This window comes from Crassostrea angulata, chromosome 1 (assembly GCF_025612915.1).
Source record: "Crassostrea angulata isolate pt1a10 chromosome 1, ASM2561291v2, whole genome shotgun sequence".
NCBI classification, from domain to species: domain Eukaryota; kingdom Metazoa; phylum Mollusca; class Bivalvia; order Ostreida; family Ostreidae; genus Magallana; species Magallana angulata.
In genome coordinates this window covers 56,179,349-56,206,619 of record NC_069111.1, presented here as the reverse complement: position 1 = coordinate 56,206,619, position 27,271 = coordinate 56,179,349, and the positions used below count along the sequence as shown (strand labels likewise).

At 38.3% G+C, this 27,271-nt stretch overlaps 1 protein-coding gene across 3 annotated transcripts; it reads right to left on the bottom strand.

Moving 5' to 3' along the window:
• Positions 1–392: 392 nt before the first annotated feature.
• On the bottom strand, positions 393–13,859 carry LOC128162420 (GDP-fucose protein O-fucosyltransferase 2-like). 3 transcript variants are annotated; one of them, XM_052825632.1, is made up of 10 exons: positions 13,684–13,859; positions 12,683–12,933; positions 11,605–11,630; positions 8,034–8,126; positions 7,038–7,168; positions 6,511–6,577; positions 4,505–4,627; positions 2,406–2,586; positions 1,997–2,126; positions 393–1,648 (listed from the first exon to the last, which is right to left on the bottom strand). In XM_052825632.1, exons 1-10 carry the CDS (start codon positions 13,827–13,829, stop codon positions 1,495–1,497), a joined length of 1,302 nt encoding a protein of 433 aa, XP_052681592.1. In that variant the 5' UTR covers positions 13,830–13,859; the 3' UTR covers positions 393–1,494. The 3 variants fall into 3 exon arrangements, with proteins under 3 accessions (XP_052681592.1, XP_052681601.1, XP_052681588.1); XM_052825641.1 differs by lacking the exon at positions 11,605–11,630 and adding an exon at positions 9,047–9,072; XM_052825628.1 differs by lacking the exon at positions 11,605–11,630 and having other exon boundaries at positions 8,034–8,152.
• Positions 13,860–27,271: the final 13,412 nt, after the last annotated feature.

Here is a 27,271-nt window from a genome sequence, read left to right as displayed (position 1 = left end):
ACCCCTTCCAAAAATAAAATAATAACAAAACAAAAAGTAAACCGAGGGAGCGGAACTTCTGCAGACATCCCAGTGAAGTTTTCTCTCTTAAAACGCCTCCCGATGCTAAAATAATTAAATGTCTCCTTATCATTATTACTTTCTATATACAATATTTCAAATTTAAAGTCTTTATAGGGAAGATCATAGCTCTATAAAAGCATAAAATATTGTAATCACAAACAGATAATCGAAGTATTTTGTTGCATATCATTTTACCTCAAGTGAAATTAAACCTGAGGTTTATCAGTAACTTGTCTAGTCGGTAACTTGTCTAGTTCGCGTGCAGTGTCCTGATGGCCCATAAATTCGACTTTGTGAAATTCAGTAAACAAGGAAATAAATACGTTGTCTTTTCGTGAATTTTTATTAAAGTTGTATAATAACAATAATGTAGATCATATTAAAAACAGAATTTGTGACAAATGGAAATACATAAATAAAATGGAGATGAATTAAACCCTGTGTACTTTCAGCATAATTATCAAATGAATACATGTACCCCAGCATCCAAGAAACACATTACTAATACATATACCTCAGCATCCAAGAAACAGAGAAGATCTACTGATTGGTAAATCAAAAATATCGAACTAGGGTGAATCCACCCACAAGAGGATGAAATGCTGCAATACAAGTGAAGTGTGCATAAGCCATTCATCAAAACAAAAAAATCAGAGAATTTCTATTTCATTCCTAATTAGATACATTGTACATTCATACATTTTGCTCAGCGTCCATTCTCCATTCCCCACCATTACATAATCATCAAACATACATATACATCACTGACAACACAACACAATGACAATAATGAACAAAATCACCAAGATATGATTATCAGACAGGTTTTGCATAGTGATGTAATTGCATAAAAATATCTCTTTTATAATATGGAAGATTTCAGCGACTTTGACAGTAAAGGGATTGAAAAAAAAAACATTGTTTTAAACATAACCAACATATTCCTGTTTGAAAACATTTACCCGGTATATGATTAACATTTGAGAGGAACTGCAGAGTTATTCACTAGAGCTCTAATTTCATTACATCCATGTTTGGTAAGATCAAGTTTTACTGTATTTATATAAGTCAGACATCAATCTGGGAACATTCTAACTACAAATCCCAGTATTCATTGTAGATGTGGATTTCAAGATCTAATATTCATTTTACACACAGTCTTCATAAAAATCTGTGTGACAAGATTGTTTTACAAATTAAACACAACTAACACAAAAGGTTTTAAACATATACAAACATGTCAAATAAAACACCAAAGCCATAACAATTTGATATCATCTCTAAGAATAAAAAACTTATATAATTATTGAGGATTTGAAACCTAAAGCTCCCATCAAATAAAACAATAATACCATAACAGTATGTTTTCATCTCAAAGACTAAAAAGATAAAGCTCTGAACACTTTGGAATTATATAAATGCCTAGGACCCTTAGTAGACTATCTTCCATATAGACGGTTTCTCACAGTCAGAATCATTGTCTGGACAGAGTCTATTGAAGGTCGTGTCAGGGTCAAATCCAAGAATCTCTCGCTCCTCTTGGATACGGAAGGAAAAAGTAGATTCATAGCTACCAATAAAATACCTGAAAAATAAAAGTTCAAATTGAAATATTTATCATCAAAAAATTCAATCTGACATTCAAACAGTTTGTGTTTTTCACAGTAACTTGATGTCAACTCATTCTGTATGGCAATATCTGGGTCAGTTAATATTTTCTAAATAAATTTATTTTTCTCTTCATAGCACATCAAATATTTCCTTATAATTACGTTCAAAAAATGTATTATGTAAAAAGGGAGGTAAAAGGAACTTAACAATAATGTAAAACAGAAACATTTGTTTAGAACAGTATGAACACACATAAAGTGAATGCACATAGAGTTGTCAAAACAACCACAGGTTTTTTTGGTTAAATGCTTTAGAGTTGTACCTTGCATGGGCCGCAATCCACTGATCTATAATCGCAACCCCTCCATCCTTGTATTTCTCCTTAATTTCCTTAGATGGAACAAATCTGTAAACTTTTGATTTCTTGAAATAGTTCTTGAATTCTTCAAATTCTGAAACAAAGGTAACATTTCAAAAGTTGAATCAATGATGCTAATTAGAACTTAAGCAAGTACTCGTATTTGAACAAACTAATGTAGAGACATAGACAAACAGTCAGCTATATGTAGACCAACTGTTATTGACATTCAAGAAAAGTTCATGTCGTTTCAAAAGAACATTATCATCCCCCTATTTCCCCCCATGAACCGGTCCTTGAATAAATGCCCCTTACTTATGAATAATAACATCTAATATATATTCAAAGTCCTCCTAGTTTTACTCGAGCCTACCTTCACTGGGAGCGTCCGTGGCTACAAAGACCTTCTGAAGGTTGTACTTTTTGAGTATTTTCTTGATTTGTTTGGCGGCCCCCTTCAATGAGGGTAGGTTTCCCTCCCTGGCATACAGGTAGTCCCTTCTCCGTAAGTGGACGCCTACATAGGGGCCCCCTACAGCATCACCATGGTTCCTCTGGGGTAGAAACAAGACAAATTATTAAATAAATTATACAAAAATGTCTGTATAAATCGTAACCATGGGCAGGGTTTTGATTTCACATTGTCTTTAACACTTCACTTCTAAACAAACAACAAATTCTTATGGCTCACAAATACATTTGCAAATACAAGAAAAAAGGGTATCAACATTTTGAAATTTTTGTTGTTATTTATATGCTTTGTAGGGAATGCTGCAACTACTTAAATAAAATATCATATGACTATGAAGAAGTATAAATGTACACTAGACTTGTACTATTGTGTACATTGTTAATCAGTTTTTATCCACATTGGACACAAGTTAAAGAACTTGAGTGTCCTCTCCAAAGTTCTGTATAATACATAACACAGAGTCACCCTGGTATGCTGTATGTTATATGACAGAACACGCTGTATGTTATATGACAGGACATGCTGTATGTTATATGACAGGACATGCTGTATGTTATATGACAGGACATGCTGTATGTTATATGACAGGACATGCTGTATGTAATATGACAGGACATGCTGTATGTTATATGACAGGACATGCTGTATGTTATATGACAGGACACACTGTATGTTATATGACAGGACATGCTGTATGTTATATGACAGAACATGCTGTATGTTATATGACAGGACACGCTGTATGTTTTATGACAGGACATGCTGTATGTTATATGACAGGATACGCTATATGTTATATGACAGGACATGCTGTATGTTTTATGACAGGACATGCTGTATGTTATATGACAGGCCACGCTGTATGTTATATGACAGGACATGCTGTATGTTATATGACAGGACATGCTGTATGTTATATGACAGGCCACACTGTATGTTATATGACAGGACATGCTGTATGTTATATGACAGGACACGCTGTATGTTTAAATGACAGGACACGCTGTATGTTATATGACAGGACATGATGTATGTTATATGACAGGACACGCTGTATGTTATATGACAGGACACGCTGTATGTTATATGACAGGACACGCTGTATGTTATATAACAGGACTTGCTGTATGTTATATGACAGGCCACGCTGTATGTCATATGACAGGCCACGCTGTATGTTATATGACAGGACACGCTGTATGTTATATAACAGGACACGCTGTATGTTATATGACAGGACATGCTGTATGTTATATGACTGGACATGCTGTATGTTATATGCCAGGACATGCTGTATGTTATATGACAGGACATTCTGTATGTTATATGACAGGACATGCTGAATGTTATATGACATGACATGCTGTATGTTATATGACAGGACATGCTGTATGTTATATGACAGAACATGCTTTATGTTATATGACAGGACATGCTGTATGTTATATGACAGGACACACTATATGTTATATGACAGGCCACGCTGTATGTTATATGACAGGACACGCTGTATGTTATATGACAGGCCATGCTGTATGTTATATGACAGGACACGCTGTATGTTATATGACAGGACACGCTGTATGTTATATGACAGGACAGGCTGTATGTTATATGACAGGCCACGCTGTATGTTATATGACAGGACATGCTGTATGTTATATGACAGGCCACGCTGTATGTTATATGACAGGACACGCTGTATGTTATATGACAGGACATGCTGTATGTTATATGACAGGACATGCTGTATGTTATATGACAGGACATGCTGTATGTTATATGACAGGCCATTCTGTATGTTATATGACAGGCCACGCTGTATGTTATATGACAGGACACGCTGTATGTTATATAACAGGACATGCTGTATGTTATATGACAGGACATGCTGTATGTTATATGACAGGACATGCTGTATGTTATATGACAGGACACGCTATTTGTTATATGACAGGACATGCTGTATGTTATATGACAGGATATGTGGTGACCGGTACCTTCATCTTGGTCCAGTCCTCCAACTCCGTTTTATCCTCGGGATCTGTGGAGTCAAGGTTTTCCCGCCGGAACTCATCTCCGATGTCTCTCAGGTGTTTGGCAAACACCATGCTTCTTCTGGCCTGTTTACAGAGAGGAAGACGGGGAGATTAGAAGACTGGGATAAACTTTGAATTACAGTGTTCAGTGAATTGATTTGCTTTGACAAATGCTAAATACTTGTGAATATAGTTCATTATAATTTTATTACATATGTACTTAGAACACTAATATTGTACATAAACTTGGGTTTTAATCTAATCAAGAAATAAGACTCCATATGTATACACATACTAACTATATATGGTTTGTTTTGTCATTACATGTACCAAATTGCAGCTAAGCGGATGTAAATAATGAAAAGAACTTAAGGTGAGATTATAATGATTACTTCATTATAACCATAGGACACAATTATCAGTGATTTACAGTGCTTATCAGACAAATGATATCAGAAAATGTCTATGGAGTAAGGAAAACGATATCTGCATCTAGAAGCTGTCCACGTGAAACACCAGGGAACTCCAGGAAACCCCTGCAATATAATGGAACATGGCAAAACAGTTCCCACCAAATATCTGGATAATATTGTTTTATCAAAATGTATTCATACAGTCATGTATTTTCTTAATATATTCAACCAAATATTTATGGTCGGGTCAATCTAATTTACATTAGATGTTAGATCCACTTGCTTAGTCATTTGTGTAGTGAGTAAGTGAGCAGACCTAACATCTAATTTTAATTAGATTGTGGTCAGGTAAGAGTTACCTGCCCTTTATAATATAACATTTACTAGAGATTCTATACATTACATTAATAAGAGGTTGAAAATGAATAAATGATAAACAATGCATTACTCTCTTTAGTACCGAGAAATTCAATGTGCTACACACTGACTGGATTTCACATGGACATCCTCTGAAAACTTGGTAGGTACAGAGATGGAGGAGAGACCCTCCACCCGATAACTGTGGTACTGCTCTCTTGCAGGGCAAATTGATATACCTTGCCGAAATTTTAGTATGTATATAATTAAATGATGAAATTGAAACAATTGTTGTCATATTTCACCAAACTATGTCATTTTGCCCTGTAAAAGAGCAGTACCGCAGTTACCACAGAGGGTCTAGAGAAAAGAAATGTTTACACCTCAGGACACACGCACTCAAGGACACACCCACTTACACTCCAGTACTGGGAGCTATGCTCTCCATAAAAGCCATGGGTTAGTTTCTCTGTCCTTCCTAAGTAAACTGAACTAAATACAAATGTTCAAATCAAAAAGCAAATTGTTACATTTTGATTCAAATAAAATAATGGATTGTTTGAGTGATATTCCAAATGGAAAAACAAACTTGCAATCAGTATACATGTACATGTATACCAATGTATCATAGATATCAGCTGTCCAAAGATAAGCATACTGTTTCATTGATAAACCTACATGTATCATTTTACTATTTTCCCTGGTGCATTCCTATGACTAGGAGATTGCCAGATTGGCAGGTTTTTTTTACTCTAATTTATTTCGGCATTCATGAGTAAAATTCCATACAATGAGGCATTAGATAGCTGTGATAAAAAATTTTGCTCCCCTAAATCTTTAATTGGCTGTAGTGAGCTAACACCATGTACCTATCTGGTGAAAAAAATTGCTCCTCCAAACACCCTTCCACAGTCAAGCCTTCAACTGGACTCATACATGAGAAACACTCTAAAGAAACATATTTATATGCAGTCATGTACAAATATAACAGTTACTGAAGGATTGACTAATGCATAAATTACAGTAAAACTCAAATACAGCCCCATCGAAGTCCAAAATCCTTGTGACATGCAGTACTGAAACACTACGCTAAGAACAGCATACGCATGCATACACATTGAAACCAATAGGAATTTTGAATGTATCGAGCTAGCGGGGCACCAACTAAAAATCTAGCTACGAGTGGCCATTACTCACTTTCCAATATTCACTGTTCCCAAAGTGATCATGTAAAAGGACCTCGGCCCGGGGAAGCATTACACACCTAGAAATTTAATCCAAAATAATGTGACATCAGACAGATTAGAGAGGCTACATTTAGGGTTTTATTTTGGTAAGGGAATAGTACAATTGTTGTCCTTTCAAATTATAAAACCCTATAATACTAATCTGAACTACACATGCAACTAGTATTATATTTTTAGCACATTCAATTACAATCTTATAAATGTTTTGTACACACTTTCAATCCAAAAGAAAATTTGTTAATTGTATTACTTTCTAAATGTTGAACTCTTTTATGACTATGGAACATATTTTCTTTAATTAGCAAATAAATGTAACATATATAATTTGGAGAGTATATTTCACAGTATGAAAACACATAGAGTGGGGTTGACCACAAACCACCAAATGATCAGTTGTCTTGAAGCACCTCTCAACATGATGAGTTAGACATTTCTTTGTAATTACAATCACTACTCATTCGATAGTGAGTACTTTACCTGCCAGTGGTATTTTTCAGTAGGAACGGCTTTATGAATGTGGCATGCCCCATATAGGACAAACAGGCAAACTTCTTGGCATACACTTCTTCATACCCAAAAAACCAGCTGTACCAATTTCCCTCCTCATCCTTTACAAAAAATAAACCAACAATTTTGTCACACAACAAGAATATTTCCTTTTATTCTTCACTTTATTATAGTAAATAAAAAAATTAAGATCAAATTGAAAACAAACAAAGATTTGTATTCTATAAGAATTAATATTTTTTCATGTATTTTGATAAAAAGCATTTGCTCGTCATATTGAAAATGACTTTGCAGTTTGTGATAAACATTTATTTACGGTACATCTACCAAGTATAATTTCCTCTATTTCTTACGGAAAGTTATAGTTAATTCATAGCTGTATAGAAACAGCCTGACTGAAATCTACACGCCCCATTTATCGATTGGTCGAAATCTACAGCGGCCGAAAGTGACAGGACTGAAATTGACACGCCCTGTTTATTGATTGGTCTGAACCTACAGCGACCTTAGTAAAATCACGGACTGCACGAAATAATCTTGATGATGCCAGACTCAAAGTCTCAGAGGAGACAATTTGGCTGTTTCTTTCAGCTAACGCACTTATGTACTTAACAGTAATTAAGTGAATTTTACTAACTTTTCATAATCAATTTATTAATTAGTTAAAGAAAATGTAAATATAAACAATAAAATGCTTTCTTTTATGATTCATGCGGGTTATGAAGGTAGCGATCATTGCCGGAAAAATTAACATAACTCGCTGACGCGGGTTATGTATTTTTCCTGCAATGTCGCTAACCTCATATCCCAAATGAATCAGAAAAGAAAGCATTTCATTGTTTAAATAAATGTGAATTGTCAGATGATTAGAGTCATGATAACTATCTCTCAGGCCTTAAAGTTTTTTTGCAAATCCTAAGTTAATGTAAAATCAATGCCAATCTCTATCATTTTTAAATTACTTGCCTGCACAAACCCTGTTCCCTCATTACACTCGGTGATGTTCATCTTTTCCTCCCACTTAGTCCAGCCTCCCTTAAACCCTTGCAGGTAATAAACCTCATCTATGACTGGCTCCCCTCTCACTACAAACAAAGCAAGGTAATAATCCTCATCAATGACTGACTCCCCTCTCACTACAAACAAAGCAATGTCATAAACCTCATCAATGACTGACTCCCCTCTCACTACAAACAAAGCAATGTAATAAACCTCATCAATGACTGACTCCCCTCTCACTACAAACAAAGCAAGGTAATTAACCTCATCTATGACTGGCTCCCCTCTCACTACAAACAAAGCAAGGTAATAAACCTCATCAATGACTGCCTCCCCTCTCACTACAAACAAAGCAAGGTAATAAACCTCATCAATGACTGACTCCCCTCTCACTACAAACAAAGCAATGTCATAAACCTCATCAATGACTGACTCCCCTCTCACTACAAACAAAGCAAGGCAATAAACCTCATCAATGACTGACTCCCCTCTCACTACAAACAAAGCAAGGTAATAAACCTCATCAATGACTGACTCCCCTCTCACTACAAACAAAGCAAGGTTATAAACCTCATCAATGACTGACCCCCCTCTCACTACAAATAAAGAAAGGTTATAAACCTCATCCATGACTGGTTCCCCTCTCAATACAAACAAAGCAAGGTTATAAACCTCATCAATGACTGGCTCCCCTCTCAATACAAACAAAGCAAGGTTATAAACCTCATCAATATCTGGCTCCCCCTCTCACTACAAACAAAGCAAGGTTATAAACCTCATCAATGATTGGCTCCCCCTCTCACTATAAACAAAGCAATGTCATAAACCTCATCAATGACTGACTCCCCTCTCACTACAAACAAAGCAAGGTTATAAACCTCATCAATGACTGACCCCCCTCTCACTACAAATAAAGAAAGGTTATAAACCTCATCCATGACTGGTTCCCCTCTCAATACAAACAAAGCAAGGTTATAAACCTCATCAATGACTGGCTCCCCTCTCACTACAAACAAAGCAAGGTTATAAACCTCATCAATGACTGACCCCCCTCTCACTACAAATAAAGAAAGGTTATAAACCTCATCCATGACTGGTTCCCCTCTCAATACAAACAAAGCAATGTCATAAACCTCATCAATGACTGGTTCCCCTCTCAATACAAACAAAGCAAGGTAATTAACCTCATCTATGACTGGCTCCCCTCTCACTACAAACAAAGCAAGGTAATAAACCTCATCAATGACTGACTCCCCTCTCACTACAAACAAAGCAAGGTTATAAACCTCATCAATGACTGACCCCCCTCTCAATACAAACAAAGCAAGGTAATTAACCTCATCTATGACTGGCTCCCCTCTCACTACAAACAAAGCAAGGTAATAAACCTCATCAATGACTGACTCCCCTCTCACTACAAACAAAGCAAGGTTATAAACCTCATCAATGACTGACTCCCCTCTCACTACAAACAAAGCAAGGTAATAAACCTCATCAATGACTGTCTCCTCTCTCACTACAAACAAAGCAATGTAATAAACCTCATCAATGACTGACTCCCCTCTCACTACAAACAAAGCAAGGTAATAAACCTCATCAATGACTGCCTCCCCTCTCACTACAAACAAAGCAAGGTAATAAACCTCATCAATGACTGACTCCCCTCTCACTACAAACAAAGCAATGTCATAAACCTCATCAATGACTGACTCCCCTCTCACTACAAACAAAGCAAGGCAATAAACCTCATCAATGACTGACTCCCCTCTCACTACAAACAAAGCAAGGTAATAAACCTCATCAATGACTGACTCCCCTCTCACTACAAACAAAGCAAGGTTATAAACCTCATCAATGACTGACCCCCCTCTCACTACAAATAAAGAAAGGTTATAAACCTCATCCATGACTGGTTCCCCTCTCAATACAAACAAAGCAAGGTTATAAACCTCATCAATGACTGGCTCCCCTCTCAATACAAACAAAGCAAGGTTATAAACCTCATCAATATCTGGCTCCCCCTCTCACTACAAACAAAGCAAGGTTATAAACCTCATCAATGATTGGCTCCCCCTCTCACTATAAACAAAGCAATGTCATAAACCTCATCAATGACTGACTCCCCTCTCACTACAAACAAAGCAAGGTAATAAACCTCATCAATGACTGACTCCCCTCTCACTACAAACAAAGCAAGGTAATAAACCTCATCAATGACTGCCTCCTCTCTCACTACAAACAAAGCAATGTAATAAACCTCATCAATGACTGTCTCCTCTCTCACTACAAACAAAGCAAGGTAATAAACCTCATCAATGACTGACTCCCCTCTCACTACAAACAAAGCAATGTAATAAACCTCATAAATGACTGGCTCCCCTCTCACTACAAACAAAGCAAGGTAATAAACCTCATCAATGACTGGCTCCTCTCTCACTACAAACAAAGCAAGGCAATAAACCTCATCAATGACTGCCTCCCCTCTCACTACAAACAAAGCAATGTAATAAACCTCATCAATGACTGACTCCCCTCTCACTATAAACAAAGCAATGTCATAAACCTCATCAATGATTGGCTCCCCCTCTCACTACAAACAAAGCAAGGTAATAAACCTCATCAATGACTGACTCCCCTCTCACTATAAACAAAGCAATGTCATAAACCTCATCAATGACTGACTCCCCTCTCACTACAAATAAAGAAAGGTTATAAACCTCATCCATGACTGGTTCCCCTCTCAATACAAACAAAGCAAGGTTATAAACCTCATCAATGACTGGCTCCCCTCTCAATACAAACAAAGCAAGGTTATAAACCTCATCAATATCTGGCTCCCCCTCTCACTACAAACAAAGCAAGGTTATAAACCTCATCAATGATTGGCTCCCCCTCTCACTATAAACAAAGCAATGTCATAAACCTCATCAATGACTGACTCCCCTCTCACTACAAACAAAGCAAGGTTATAAACCTCATCAATGACTGACCCCCCTCTCACTACAAATAAAGAAAGGTTATAAACCTCATCCATGACTGGTTCCCCTCTCAATACAAACAAAGCAAGGTTATAAACCTCATCAATGACTGGCTCCCCTCTCAATACAAACAAAGCAAGGTTATAAACCTCATCAATATCTGGCTCCCCCTCTCACTACAAACAAAGCAAGGTTATAAACCTCATCAATGATTGGCTCCCCCTCTCACTATAAACAAAGCAATGTCATAAACCTCATCAATGACTGACTCCCCTCTCACTACAAACAAAGCAAGGTAATAAACCTCATCAATGACTGACTCCCCTCTCCATACAAACAAAGCAAGGTAATAAACCTCATCAATGATTGGCTCCCCCTCTCACTACAAACAAAGCAAGGTAATAAACCTCATCAATGACTGACTCCCCTCTCACTATAAACAAAGCAATGTCATAAACCTCATCAATGACTGACTCCCCTCTCACTATAAACAAAGCAATGTCATAAACCTCATCAATGACTGACTCCCCTCTCACTACAAACAAAGCAAGGTAATAAACCTCATCAATGACTGGCTCCCCTCTCACTACAAACAAAGCAAGGCAATAAACCTCATCAATGACTGACTCCCCTCTCACTACAAACAAAGCAAGGTAATAAACCTCATCAATGACTGGCTCCTCTCTCACTACAAACAAAGCAATGTAATAAACCTCATCAATGACTGGCCTCCCCCTCACTACAAACAAAGCAAGGTAATAAACCTCATCAATGACTGGCTCCCCCCTCACTACAAACAAAGCAAGGTAATAAACCTAATCTATGACTGGCTCCCCTTTCACTTTCAACAAAGTAAAGATCATAATCACAGTGCTGAGAGAGGGGGATACATATTATACAAGACTTACCCACAAGCACCTAACGTTATATTTTTCTAATAATAAACAATACTGAATACAGGGTTATTTCTGCCCCATGCAATGTTTGCCCTTCTTCCCTTGCAAACAGTTTTGCCCTGTCTTGAATTTACTAAGATATAGCTGTGTTTAAAGAGCGAAATTTTGAGACATTACAATTTACCAAGTCTTAAATTTAACTGCTGACAACAAGGGCAAAATTAAAGGGGCAAAAATAAAATGGGGGCAAATATTTCTCTGTATACAGTTTATACCCTCTACCTACTAATACATCTTTGTGTATCGTTAGGTAGAGCGTATACATGTAAGATTTTATTATAATGAGACAAATATATAACACCATGCAAGTGTCTGTGGATTCATCCTCAAAATCAAAACAATGTTAATCATATGTCAGGGTATTGGGTGCTATTGTATATTCTCATAATTATTTGATAAATAGTGAAGTAAAAAAGAATTGAACATTTCTTCAAACTTAAGGGATATTATCTGCTGTATTTTTTTTCCTTTTACATTGATTTCATTTCTCAATTATTTAACTAAATTGCAAATCATAATCAATATCCCAGGTGTAAATGCTAAGTGCAAATATTTTTCTTCTGGTGAGAACCATGTATTGTGCTAGGTTGTTTCAACTTTCAAGGACAACGAACAAATAACAGAAGGCTATAGAACTGATATAACATATTAAAAAATGCAATATATAGAGCAGATAACATACACTTCAGATATTCTTCAAACTCAATGACAGGGACATGTTCCCGTAAGCTGGGAAGATCAAAGAAAGTTGACCATGGAATCTTAATCTGCTCCAGGTCGGGCGATTTCCAGTGATATAGCCGGCCCCAGGGTGGGAGGACCAGCACCCACGGCTCTTCTTTGTTCAGCTCCTTCACGAGGTTGGTCACTCTCATGTACACATCACGACGTAAATTAAACCCCTCTCCTGGGTTAACATCATACAGTAAATATCTGAATGAGAAATAGGTTTCCACATAAAACCAATCAGTTTGCATAAGCATTGTAGTATTTGTGTTATATCAATTCCCTTATTGGTGAGCATGCCCTGCATTACGCTCATTCCAGTAAACACAGAATAAAGCGTAAGAAAAGGGGGCATCTTAGTAAGCAAAGGGTCCAATTACCCCGAGAATAACGAATTGGACCCTTTACTAGTGAAGATGAAGAGGGGGTAATAATGCATTTCTATGCAAACTCATACCCTGAAATTGTTGAAACAAAATTACTGGCAAACAATTCCGGCATATTAAAACCAAATTATGCTAGGATTCAAAGTACTACATGTATATAGGCAAACAGTATGTTAGCGGATTAATTTCTACACAAACTTAGGGATCATACATGCACTTCAGTTCAGTCTACATGCACTCGCAAAAAAAGTTCACCCTTTTGTAAAATATTAACAGTGTTACTGTATTATTATACAATAGCGCGAACTTAAACCACAGGCCTCTGAATTTCTATCAATAAGCCATTAAATGTAGGGGAAGATAGAGATATATACCCTATCTAAATTCAGAGGCCTATAAAGATAGGGTATATATATCTCTCTCTTCCCCTACATTTAATGGCTTATTGATAGAAATTCAGAGGCCTGTGCTTAAACAGCGCCCGTAGTTCACATGGTTCAGACGATGTTGACGTGGCCTTTCTCTTTTCTAATTCACATGGTGGTCTGAACTATACAGGAAGAAGACATACCTCACAGACTTTGCCTGTCCAAATTTTGTCGTGTCGCTCTCCCCTGCACTAAATGCTATATCATCTTCAGCATCTGCACGCACAAAAACAGCAAGCCAGCAAATAAATACAACGAGTGTCAAATGCCAAGCTTCCTTGGTCTCCATGATGAAATACGAATATCGAGCCCGATGTTATTCGTATAAATCGTAAAAATCAAAGAACCGAAAGTACTCGGAAGCGTTGATATTGATGCAATAACTGTACAGGATATACTGAATACTATTTCAATATTTTATTTTCCACAATCATATGTAAGATAGACTGTTGTCACATGATCGTGATATTAAGTCTGTTATAAACCTGATTTCCCGTCTTATTTGTTGAGAAAACTTTATATGTGATATCATATAATTTTATGCAGTTTTCTGTGCAAGAAAAATGTGTTACACAATTTATTATTTGTAGTTCGACCTGTAATGTGGCTAATACATCTGTCCATGTCAGTGCTGTGTTTGCAACGAAAAGCATTCAATTATATAATTATATTTCATTTTTGCGAATATATCATACAACCCGCAGTAAAAAAATAATCACAGAAAATACGGTATGTCGACTCTAGATCTAGCACGATCGTGTAATTGATATTGTATATTACCAAGAACCGTGCGATTTATAGGTTTAATGTATATCCATAAATAAGTTGTACAATGATAAAACGGAAATGATGAATGTAATTGAAAACAGGATCACGGAGGAGATATTCTCAAATAAAAAAAAGAGAGGATATTTTCTATCTCATTTTTGAGCTCTTAAAAAAGATATTTGCCCAAATCACAGAACTCTTTGATATTCTTTCTATGTGGTAAAGGTCACAAGAGATGTAAAACTCTATACTCTGTCCCAAGATATTTTGGATTCACGTTTGGACGATTTTTAATAAAATTACACTTACCTGTGAAAGAAGTGCAATTGAAATAGTTGAAAGGGATATTTTCCAAGATAATTTCATTGACACATTATCATCTTTCACTCGGAAAAATTCACAGGAACGAAAACAGATTCCTTACGGAGATTTATAATGGGGAATGTTTACATCTTTTCTCCATTCGGAATACACTCGGAATACATCGCGCAATATTTCAACGTTATCATCCGGGCTTGCTGCAATGCAAAATCTCCGTAGACATCACATATTTTAGCATTGTATTGAAACCTGATAAGCTAACAGGGGCGTTTTGACTGAGAAATCTTGGAAATTTTTCATACTTTTGAATGAACATCGTTTGGATCCTGAGATATTTATAAATATCAAACAATTAAGCCAAACGTGAATCCAAAGTATCTTGGGACAGAGTATAGCTGCAGATCTGCCTGGCATTTCCCTGTAGAGCTACATGTACATACAAATATGCAGCTATGAGACCTCCTGAGGAGAGCCCAGGTTACAGTTTAATCCTGTAGATATAACATTACTTCAGGTTACAGTTTGATCCTGTAGATATAACATTACTTCATGTCACAGTTTGATCCTATAAAAATAACATCATTTCAGATTTGCTCTTTTTTATTTATTGAAAATGGTAAGTTACAAATAAAAAAAGATATGGTTAAAACTAAAAAAACAAAACATATAATTGGAAAGTACTTGCATTATCATTAAAAACATTTGAATGTAAGGTTAATAGGAAAATAATATTATAATAATATTAATATGCTCCCAGACATGTACTTTTAAGACTTCCATAATACAGAGTAAGTAAGTAAATAAGTAAGTGATTTATTATAGCAACACGTGTTTTCTAAACAAATATAGAAAAATGTATGTTATATTATAACTTAATGAATAAACACCGGGCCCATCGGGCCTATATGTCACCTTATAAATATGAATACAAGTAATTATAAGTTAACATTGCTTTTTTCATATAGGATAGATTGTCTGCACATTAAAACTGAATATAAGAATTTGGCAGTTTGTCTAGGAAAGTTAGATAAGAGAAAAACAGTGCAGTCTGAGTCGGCCATATTAAGTAATTGATTACAGTATTAAAGCCAATACTAGTAAAGATTTCGATTCTAGGTTTTGAATAGGATGCACAGTGCAATAAAAAAATGAAATTCGTCTTTTCTTGCTTCTACAGAACATGCATATAATACATAGCCTAGCGGTTCCTCCCCCCCCCCTAAATCGTTCCGTTTCTATTGATAGGTAGAACACCACACCTAAATTTGTATTCAATTTTTAACCTGGCCGATTATTTGTGGTAAATAACACTGTTTCATTGATGTTAGCATATGTTTTATAATTTATTAGTCATGAAAGCATAAACGGTTTTAATAAAAAAGAGAACTGAGAGTGAGCAGTGCAGACTACATGTAACTACATTACACCAGAAGTTAGTTAAGATACGGAAGGAAACAGGAGTGAAAGTGAAAGTGAAAAGGAGTGAAAGAGGACAGTATTGCAGCAGGTAAATATTTACATTTTCCAGTGTCTTTGTGATAACACAACGAGTCGATTTTGCCATGTATTATTCAATACATTTCATCTTAATCATACAATTGCTAAAATTTATGTAAATTTAAGTAATAAGGTATCATTTTTTGAATATTATGAGGTGATTACATACGGTCGGGGTGACCAAATCAATTATAAAGCCCTTCGGACGGCTTTATTGGATTTGATCATCCCGACCGTATTTGATCACCTCATAATATCAAAAGAACGATTTCTTATTCCTTAAACTAGGCCACGTAAAATGTAATTTTCATTTTGACTAAAATGGCTTCATTGATAAAAAGGTTATAAAAATACAGTGTGCATGCAGTAAATGTTTCTTATGAAAACACTTTTTAAAACAGTAAATAAATACAAACATGAACACCAGCATTCCTGGTACTTTTGATAATACAGGGTTCGACTTGGAGCCGACAAAATTTCAGAACAATGTAAACAATTTGTTACATATATGTAAGCTACCTTAGAGTAGGTATTTACTTATATAATTAGTAAATTACAGATACAACTTGAAAATGTTTGTCAAAATTCTCAAACTAAAAATTAATACCATTGACAAGTAATTCACGGTATAACGTGTTACACTCTTTTAGTTTTTTGATTTTATTTTTGATTTTGTAATTTGATTCAATGGTAAGAAAAATTCCTTTTATAATGTTAGCATATATATAATGCAATGTAAAAGTTAAAATCTAACATATATAACACTATCATACAAAAGGCATAATCAAAATTAAACAAATCTCGAAAAAAAAATCATGTTAAATTAAAAAAATGAATTGAATAATAAAAAATAAGTTGCGAAAATAATAAATCAAGAAACATAAAAAAATGAAACAAAAAACTTCGAAAAACATGTTACTTTAGGGATTTCGTATACTGTAAATTCCTTATATTACGCGAGTACTTTCATTCCGCGATCCCGCTGGTTTGTATCAAATCGCGAGAGTTTAAAATCACAAACGTGGAACATTTCTCTTTATTTCATATAGTACTGAACACTCAGAAATGGCAAGATTTTAAAATCCGCGAAGGGCACTTCTCTCGATTTTACACGGATATTAATTCCTCGCGTTAAATTAGGAATTTACAGTATTGCATGTTTCGGTCAAATAATTTTGTAATGTAAAGATGTTGTCGGAGCATTTAACTTTCCTCCTGATCTTCCTCTTTGTCGTCTGCGTCAGTGATAGGTGGCGCCTTTTTGGAGAAATCCACGAAGGTGTACTCGGTTCTATTGTCCTCTCCGTGGATAACGGGGGCTTGATTTGTTCTGGAACGTTTTGATTGGTTAGTAAAATCCACCTCAATGTAAACCAACCCTTCGTTATTCTACAATATAGATTAATTCTACATTGATTAAAATTAATCTCAAAACAATATATAAGGTACATTTTTATTCCAATATTCTATAATTCTAACTTCAAACATAGTTGAATGTGAGTGGTTATGAAAGTTTGAATGAAAGGATATTGAAAACTGTGTTTCCTATATTCGATTTGTTTCTTGGAAATAAAAGAATAATTTTCTTCTAAGTTGGTAAAATATTGTTTTAAGCGAAACTCAATGTTTGTTGTGTGAAAGTCCATAAAGTTTTCAGCGTCGGTTTTTTAACAGGGGTGAAATACATTGAATGCAATTGTAGTTTTTCTAAGGAATGAATTTTTTTTAATAAAAAAATAAATTTAATGAATTATCAACTTTTATAAATCAATAACATTATCTAGTCCACTCAAAAGAAAATTCAAAGAAAATAAATGTTCAACCATTCATCAGTAATTTATCATTTGTTATTTTCTGCCTTATAACACGTTTATGTAGATCTTTTAAATTTATCTTCGTCATTAGCAAAGACCTACTTTGATGTTCTATTTTAATTTTTCTACTTTGATACATGGAGTTTCCCACTTTATTGTGCAGCAGAGAATTTTCTTAAATTTACATACAAAAAATTGACTTACACTGTAACATGGAGATGACCCCCCACTTTCATGGTAACACGTAAGAATTGAATTGAAAATAAGAAAATAAACATTGAAATTGAAGTAAATGGTACACTATGCACACAGTATGCATGAATAAAGGAATAAAGTATTTTGATAGGGGCGTGGTCGAATCCAATAAAGGCCGAATGGACCGAAAAGGCTTTATGATAGATTTGATCACGCCCCGACCGAAATCATCACCGTATAATATTCAATGATCCCTTATTTCTTATATTTGTATAATTTTCAGCAATTGTACGATTAAATAATAGAATATTCACTGATTTATGTGATTTTTATTTCTTTTTATTATGCAAACCCCGCTTGCGCCCCAACAATACGTCATTTAAATTAATTGTACTGAACATTACAAAATCGATTCGTAGTGTTATCACAGAAAAGACACTGAAAAATGTAAATTATTTAAAATAATACTCTTAACAAAGCATCTTTTTGAGGATTTTTGTTTTTGCCTTACCGTTTTGCAAGCCCGAGCAGTTGACAAGTTGCTATCCTCTACCGACTCATTTGCCGCGTTGGACATCTCTCCAACATCACCTACAAGTAACGGATATTTAATGCGTTTGCTACTGTATATTGTAACAAATGCAAGCATATTAGCGCGTCATAGCATACCTTATCACTAAGAGAATAAAATAAATGTAACTTGCCCCTTTTGTTTCTCTTCAAGTTCTTGTCAACAACTGCATACACTTCTGTGCCGGGCTCTATACATTCTTCTTCTGTGTAATAAAATAAATATTTGAAAATATAAAATAAAGATAGATAGATAGTAGGGATGTCAATTTTACTCGGTTGGCTTAGTCGATTAATCGGAGGCTTTAGTCGAGCGATAGTCGAGTACTCGATGATTTACTAGTATTAGAAACCGTGAGTCCTTTTTAAATCAAATAATGCTACTGCCATATACATCTTATCTTCAACTAGAGAACATTAAAAACTTATGATAACATATACTAAATGTATATGATTTAAAATGAATTGAAAAGTGTTTTATCTAAATATCCGTTAGAAAATGTCCTGGCTTTTCCTTTTTATTGGGACGCTTACATATAATTGAGCTCACTGGCAAATCAAATGTGACCTGTTTCACTGTAAGTCATTGTCCGTGCCTTATCAACAATCAAAGATTAATAATTATAAAAACAAACGCATTGAGATAATTAATATGATTAAATTTTTGATTATACAAACACCTAATCCAATAAATAACTGATAAGAGGAAACATAAATTATTCTCGAGTACATGTCTGCCTAAGTAAATCAAAAAAGGTCAATCATTAGCCGCTTCAAAAATCCACCAGGGACACCGATAGAAAAGAGCGTAACTTACGGATCAAACATGTCGAGCAAAGAAAACCGATATCTACATTAGTACAACAGAAACTGCAGCGTTGATAAAAAAATTAGCAATATTTTCACAATATATTCACTTTGTAACGAGTAATCGACTAAGAAAATTATAGCCGATGATCGGCGTGACCGAGCGATAGTCGAGTTCTCGTTGCCATGCCTAATAGATAGATAGATAGATAGATAGATAGATAGATAGATAGATACCATTTTGTTTCGTCGTGACGTCATCCTTCACTACACCAGCTTTTGGTTTCTGACGACTTTTATCAACTGTGGCGTACATTTCTCCACCGGATGTTGTATCTGCCAGAGGAAAAGCAAATCAGAATTCTGAGAGAGAGAGAGAGAGAGAGAGAGAGAGAGAGAGAGAGAGAATATTACACCTACTGCAATGCCATGGAGAGTACCATCATTTCTTAGCTATATGTAACGACTTGAACTTTTGAACGAAAAAGCATGGGCTTTACCTTGCCATTTTATAATTCAGAAGATAAAATTACAGACAAACAGTTTCTGTGGGCCTTAAATTGCACCACATAAAGCGTAATAAACGGTAGATCCGATGTCGTCCTTTTTTCAGACCAGTAGCTTCAGACCTGCAGCTTACTTTAGGAGGCCGGGTAGTCAATAAATTAACAGTCAGATTTACTTTAGATATTCAGATATGATGTTTTAAGCTATAAACTTTTATTTTGCAAAGAAAAATGGCCTTAATATTAGCTTTGAAATTTCGGAATTTTGTCTTGTAGCTCTTTTTCTTACAGATACCAACAAAGCTTAAAAAAGGCAGTAACCATCGAGTCCTCTTAAACGTAACCCTTTCCCTGACCAACGAGTCCTCTTAAAAGTGACCCTTTCCCTGACCATCGACTCCTATTAAACATGACCCTTCCCCTGATCATCGAGTCCTCTTAAAAGTGACCCTTTCCCTGACCATCGACTCCTATTAAACATGACCCTTCCCCTGATCATCGAGTCCTCTTAAACGTGACCCTTTCCCTGACCATCGAGTCCTATTAAACGTGACACTTTCACTGATCATCTAGTCCTCTCAAACGTGACCCTTTCCCTGATCATCGAGTCCTATTAAACGTGACCCTTCCCCTGATCATCTAGCCCTCTTAAACGTGACCTTTTCCCTGATCAACGAGTCCTATTAAACGTGGCCCTTTCCCTGACCATCGAGTCCTCTTAAACGTGACCTTTTCCCTGATAATCTAGTCCTCTCAAACGTGACCCTTTCCCTGACCATCGAGTCCTCTTAAACGTGACCCTTTTCCTTAAACGTGACCCTTTTCCTGACCATCGAGTCCTCTTAAACGTGACCCTTCCCCTAACCATCGAATCCTCATAAACGTGACCTTTTCCCTGACCATCGAGTCCTGTTAAACGTGACCCTTCCCCTGATCATCGAGTTCTCTTTAACGTGACCTTTTCCCTGATCATCGAGTCCTCTTAAACGTGACCCTTCCCCTGACCATCGAATCCTCATAAACGTGACCCTTTCCCTGACCATCGAGTCCTATTTAACATGACACTTCCCCTGACCATCGAGTCCTCTTAAACGTAACCCTTTCCCTGACCATCGATTCCTATTAATCGTGACCCTTTCCCTGACCAAGGAGTCCTATTAAACATGACCCTTCCCCTGACCATCGAATCCCCATAAACGTGACCTTTTCCCTGACCATCGAGTCCTGTTAAACGTGACCCTTCCCCTGATCATCGAGTTCTCTTGAACGTGACCGTTTCCCTGATCATCGAGTCCTCTTAAACGTGACCCTTCCCCTGACCATCGAATCCTCATAAACGTGACCCTTTCCCTGACCATCGAGTCCTATTAAACATGACACTTCCCCTGACCATCGAGTCCTCTTAAACGTAACCCTTTCCCTGACCATCGATTCCTATTAAACGTGACACTTTCCCTGACCAACGAGTCCTATTAAAACATGACACTTCCCCTGATCATCGAATCCTCTTAAACGTAACCCTTTCCCTGACCATCGAGTCCTCTTAAAAGTGACCCTTTCCCTAACCACCGAGTCCTATTAAACATGACCCTTCCCCTGATCATCGATTCCTCTTAAACGTGACCCCTTCCCTGATCATCTAGTCCTCTCAAACGTGACCCTTTCCCTGCCCAAGGAGTCCTATTCAACATGACCCTTCCCCTGACTATCGACCCTCTTAAAAGTGACCCTTTCCCTGACCATCGAGTCCTGTTAAACGTGACCCTTTCCCTGACTATCGACCCTCTTAAACGTGACCCTTTCCTGACCATCGAGTCCTATTAAACATGACCCTTTCCCTGATCATCGACGCTCTTAAAAGCGACCCTTTCCCTGATCATCGAGTCCTCTTAAACGTGACCCTTTCCCTGCCCAAGGAGTCCTATTAAACATGACCCTTCCCCTGACTATCGACCCTCTTAAACGCGACCCTTTAACTGACAAACGAGTCCGATTAAACGTGACCCTTTCTCCGACCATCGAGTCCTATTAAACGTGACCCTTTCCATGACCATCGAGTCCTATTAAACATGACCCTTTCCCTGACCATCGAGTCCTCTTAAATGTGACCCTTCCCCTGATCATCGAGACCTCTTAAGTGTGACCCTTCCCCTGACCATTGAGTCCTCTTAAATGTGACCCTTGCCCTGAACATCGAGTCCTCTCAAACGTGACCTTTTCCCTGACAAACGAGTCCTATTAACCGTGACCCTTTCCCTGACCAACTAGTCCTCGTAAATGTGACCCTTTTCCTGATCATCAAGACCTCATAAACGTGACCCTTTCCCTGACGAACGAGTCCTATTAACCGTGACCCTTTAACTTGACCATCTAGTCCTCTTAAACGTGACCTTTTCCCCTGACAAACGAGTCCTCTTAAACATGACCCTTTCCCTGACCATCGAGTCCTCTTAAATGTGACCCTTAATCGAGTCCTATTAAACATGACCCTTTCCCTGACCATCGAGTCCTCTTAAACGTGACCCTTTCCCTGACTATCGACCCTCTTAAACGCGACCTTTTAACTGACCAAAGAGTCCTCTTAAACATGACACTTCCCCTGATCATCGAGTCCTCTTAAACGTAACCCTTTCCCTGACCATCGAGTCCTCTTAAAAGTGACCCTTTCCCTGACCATCGACTCCTATTAAACATGACCCTTCCCCTGATCATCGAGTCCTCTTAAACGTGACCCTTTCCCTGACCATCGAGTCCTATTAAACGTGACACTTTCCCTGATCATCGAGTCCTATTAAACGTGACCCTTCCCCTGATCATCGAGTCCTCTTAAACGTGACCCTTTTCCTGACCATCGAGTCCTCTTAAACGTGACCCTTCCCCTGACCATCGAATCCCCATAAACGTGACCTTTTCCCTGACCATCTAGTCCTCTTAAAGTGACCTTTTCCCCTGACAAACGAGTCCTCTTAAACATGACCCTTTCCCTGACCATCGAGTCCTCTTAAATGTGACCCTTAATCGAGTCCTATTAAACATGACCCTTTCCCTGACCATCGAGTCCTCTTAAACGTGACCCTTTCCCTGACCATCGACCCTCTTAAACGCGACCTTTTAACTGACCAACGAGTCCTTTTAAACATGACCCTTTCCCTGACCATCGAGTCCTATTAAACATGACACTTCCCCTGATCATCGAGTCCTCTTAAACGTAACCCTTTCCCTGACCAACGAGTCCTCTTAAAAGTGACCCTTTCCCTGACCATCGAGTCCTATTAAACATGACCCTTCCCCTGATCATCGAGTCCTCTTAAACGTGACCCTTTCCCTGACCATCGAGTCCTATTAAACGTGACACTTTCCCTGATCATCTAGTCCTCTCAAACGTGACCCTTTCCCTGATCATCGAGTCCTATTAAACGGGACCCTTCCCCTGATCATCGAGTCCTCTTAAACGTGACCCTTTTCCTGACCATCGAGTCCTCTTAAACGTGACCCTTCCCCTGACCATCGAATCCCCATAAACGTGACCTTTTCCCTGACCATCGAGTCCTGTTAAACGTGACCCTTCCCCTGATCATCGAGTTCTCTTTAACGTGACCTTTTCCCTGATCATCGAGTCCTCTTAAACGTGACCCTTCCCCTGACCAACGAATCCTCATAAACGTGACCCTTTCCCAGACCATCGAGTCCTATTAAACATGACACTTCCCCTGACCATCGAGTCATCTTAAACGTAACCCTTTCCCTGACCATCGATTCCTATTAAACGTGACACTTTCCCTGACCAATGAGTCCTATTAAAACATGACACTTCCCCTGACCATCGAGTCCTCTTAAACGTAACCCTTTCCCTGACCATCGATTCCTATTAAACGTGACCCTTTCCCTGCCCAAGGAGTCCTATTAAACATGACCCTTCCCCTGACTATCGACCCTCTTAAACGCGACCCTTTAACTGACAAACGAGTCCGATTAAACGTGACCCTTTCTCCGACCATCGAGTCCTATTAAACGTGACCCTTTCCATGACCATCGAGTCCTATTAAACATGACCCTTTCCCTGACCATCGAGTCCTCTTAAATGTGACCCTTCCCCTGATCATCGAGACCTCTTAAGTGTGACCCTTCCCCTGACCATTGAGTCCTCTTAAATGTGACCCTTGCCCTGAACATCGAGTCCTCTCAAACGTGACCTTTTCCCTGACAAACGAGTCCTATTAACCGTGACCCTTTCCCTGACCAACTAGTCCTCGTAAATGTGACCCTTTTCCTGATCATCAAGACCTCATAAACGTGACCCTTTCCCTGACGAACGAGTCCTATTAACCGTGACCCTTTAACTTGACCATCTAGTCCTCTTAAACGTGACCTTTTCCCCTGACAAACGAGTCCTCTTAAACATGACCCTTTCCCTGACCATCGAGTCCTCTTAAATGTGACCCTTAATCGAGTCCTATTAAACATGACCCTTTCCCTGACCATCGAGTCCTCTTAAACGTGACCCTTTCCCTGACTATCGACCCTCTTAAACGCGACCTTTTAACTGACCAAAGAGTCCTCTTAAACATGACACTTCCCCTGATCATCGAGTCCTCTTAAACGTAACCCTTTCCCTGACCATCGAGTCCTCTTAAAAGTGACCCTTTCCCTGACCATCGACTCCTATTAAACATGACCCTTCCCCTGATCATCGAGTCCTCTTAAACGTGACCCTTTCCCTGACCATCGAGTCCTATTAAACGTGACACTTTCCCTGATCATCGAGTCCTATTAAACGTGACCCTTCCCCTGATCATCGAGTCCTCTTAAACGTGACCCTTTTCCTGACCATCGAGTCCTCTTAAACGTGACCCTTCCCCTGACCATCGAATCCCCATAAACGTGACCTTTTCCCTGACCATCTAGTCCTCTTAAAGTGACCTTTTCCCCTGACAAACGAGTCCTCTTAAACATGACCCTTTCCCTGACCATCGAGTCCTCTTAAATGTGACCCTTAATCGAGTCCTATTAAACATGACCCTTTCCCTGACCATCGAGTCCTCTTAAACGTGACCCTTTCCCTGACCATCGACCCTCTTAAACGCGACCTTTTAACTGACCAACGAGTCCTTTTAAACATGACCCTTTCCCTGACCATCGAGTCCTATTAAACATGACACTTCCCCTGATCATCGAGTCCTCTTAAACGTAACCCTTTCCCTGACCAACGAGTCCTCTTAAAAGTGACCCTTTCCCTGACCATCGAGTCCTATTAAACATGACCCTTCCCCTGATCATCGAGTCCTCTTAAACGTGACCCTTTCCCTGACCATCGAGTCCTATTAAACGTGACACTTTCCCTGATCATCTAGTCCTCTCAAACGTGACCCTTTCCCTGATCATCGAGTCCTATTAAACGGGACCCTTCCCCTGATCATCGAGTCCTCTTAAACGTGACCCTTTTCCTGACCATCGAGTCCTCTTAAACGTGACCCTTCCCCTGACCATCGAATCCCCATAAACGTGACCTTTTCCCTGACCATCGAGTCCTGTTAAACGTGACCCTTCCCCTGATCATCGAGTTCTCTTTAACGTGACCTTTTCCCTGATCATCGAGTCCTCTTAAACGTGGCCCTTCCCCTGACCAACGAATCCTCATAAACGTGACCCTTTCCCAGACCATCGAGTCCTATTAAACATGACACTTCCCCTGACCATCGAGTCATCTTAAACGTAACCCTTTCCCTGACCATCGATTCCTATTAAACGTGACACTTTCCCTGACCAATGAGTCCTATTAAAACATGACACTTCCCCTGACCATCGAGTCCTCTTAAACGTAACCCTTTCCCTGACCATCGATTCCTATTAAACGTGACCCTTTCCCTGCCCAAGGAGTCCTATTAAACATGACCCTTCCCCTGACTATCGACCCTCTTAAACGCGACCCTTTAACTGACAAACGAGTCCGATTAAACGTGACCCTTTCTCCGACCATCTAGTCCTCTCAAACGTGACCCTTTCCCTGCCCAAGGAGTCCTATTAAACATGACCCTTCCCCTGACTATCGACCCTCTTAAAAGTGACCCTTTCCCTGACCATCGAGTCCTGTTAAACGTGACCCTTTCCCTGACTATCGACCCTCTTAAACGTGACCCTTTCCTGACCATCGAGTCCTATTAAACATGACCCTTTCCCTGATCATCGACGCTCTTAAAAGCGACCCTTTCCCTGATCATCGAGTCCTCTTAAACGTGACCCTTTCCCTGCCCATCGAGTCCTATTAAACATGACCCTTCCCCTGACTATCGACCCTCTTAAACGCGACCCTTTAACTGACAAACGAGTCCTATTAAACGTGACCCTTTCTCCGACCATCGAGTCCTATTAAACGTGACCCTTTCCATGACCATCGAGTCCTATTAAACATGACCCTTTCCCTGACCATCGAGTCCTCTTAAATGTGACCCTTCCCCTGATCATCGAGACCTCTTAAGTGTGACCCTTCCCCTGACCATTGAGTCCTCTTAAATGTGACCCTTGCCCTGAACATCGAGTCCTCTCAAACGTGACCTTTTCCCTGACAAACGAGTCCTATTAACCGTGACCCTTTCCCTGACCAACTAGTCCTCGTAAATGTGACCCTTTTCCTGATCATCAAGTCCTCTTAAACGTGACCCTTTCCCTGACAAACGAGTCCTATTAACCGTGACCCTTTAACTTGACCATCTAGTCCTCTTAAACGTGACCTTTTCCCCTGACAAACGAGTCCTCTTAAACATGACCCTTTCCCTGACCATCGAGTCCTCTAAAATGTGACCCTTAATCGAGTCCTATTAAACATGACCCTTTCCCTGACCATCGAGTCCTCTTAAACGTGACCCTTTCCCTGACCATCGACCCTCTTAAACGTGACCTTTTAACTGACCAACGAGTCCTATTAAACGTGACCCTTTCCTGACCATCGAGTCCTCTTAAACGTGACCTTTTCCCTGATCATCTAGTCCTCTCAAACGTGACCCTTTCCCTGACAATGCAAAAAGTAACATATTACAAATTTGTTTGTTTCTCTTGTGAAAAGGGTTTTTAAAACCCTTTATTCATTCTTTCCCAATATTTTCACCTTTAAAATGCATTTTCTTAACGAACTTGAAACACTCTATATGATACTGCTTTCTATCAAGCTTGGTTGAATTGACAGTATTGTTCCTGTGAAGAAAACGAAAGTATAAAAAAAATAACCATAACGCCATCGACGAAAGACAATCGAATTA